This window comes from Acanthisitta chloris, unplaced genomic scaffold (genome assembly GCF_000695815.1).
Source record: "Acanthisitta chloris isolate BGI_N310 unplaced genomic scaffold, ASM69581v1 scaffold4162, whole genome shotgun sequence".
Taxonomy (NCBI): Eukaryota; Metazoa; Chordata; class Aves; order Passeriformes; family Acanthisittidae; genus Acanthisitta; species Acanthisitta chloris.
This window is the reverse complement of record NW_008658699.1, coordinates 45,733-46,264: the sequence shown is the minus strand read 5'-3', so window position 1 is coordinate 46,264 and position 532 is coordinate 45,733. Positions and strand designations below refer to the sequence as shown.

At 67.5% G+C, this 532-nt stretch overlaps 1 protein-coding gene across 1 annotated transcript in view; it reads left to right on the top strand.

Annotated features, from left to right (window-relative positions):
- The first annotated feature begins 285 nt into the window (after window positions 1-285).
- LOC103812181 (ephrin type-A receptor 8-like) overlaps window positions 286-532 on the top strand; it is a 45,737-nt gene continuing 45,490 nt past the window's right edge. The window contains exon 1 of the mRNA XM_009085190.1: window positions 286-370. Coding sequence (XP_009083438.1) covers window positions 286-370 — 85 coding nt within the window. The remainder of the gene's footprint in view (window positions 371-532) is intronic.

Here is a 532-nt window from a genome sequence, read left to right as displayed (position 1 = left end):
GGCAGTGGGGAGTGGAGCCCGAGTCGGGATGGATGCTGGGTCTGGGCACAGCGTGCGGCGCGGGGAGGGGGGCTCGCTGCAGAGCCCACCCAGCCCATTGGCTTGCGAGCAGTGATGGGCAGGCAGCTCCCTCCCTGCTCGCTCGCCTGTGTGGCTGCGAGCAATGTGCGCAAAGTGCCTTTGCATTAGCCGGCGAGTGCCGTAGCTCTGGGCGCTCGCTCGCTCGCAGAGGTGCTGGGACAACCGAGGTGGCCTCGTCCCGTGCCTCGGTGACCCTGCCGGACCATGGCATGGGCACAGAGGGATCTGACATCCTCGCTCTCCATCGTCAGCGCCTGGGCCGCCTGTCTCTCTGCCACCACCAGCGAAGGTAGGGACCGGGGTGGTGATGGGGCGGTGTTGGGGGGACCTGCGGGATCGCTGCAGCTCTTTGGATGTGTCCACATTTAGCTCTGCCAGGCTTGGCTTCTCCGGGCTCCCAGGGGAGGGCAGCTCCAGGCTCCTGCCTGCCCGAGTTTGCTGCTCCTGGAGG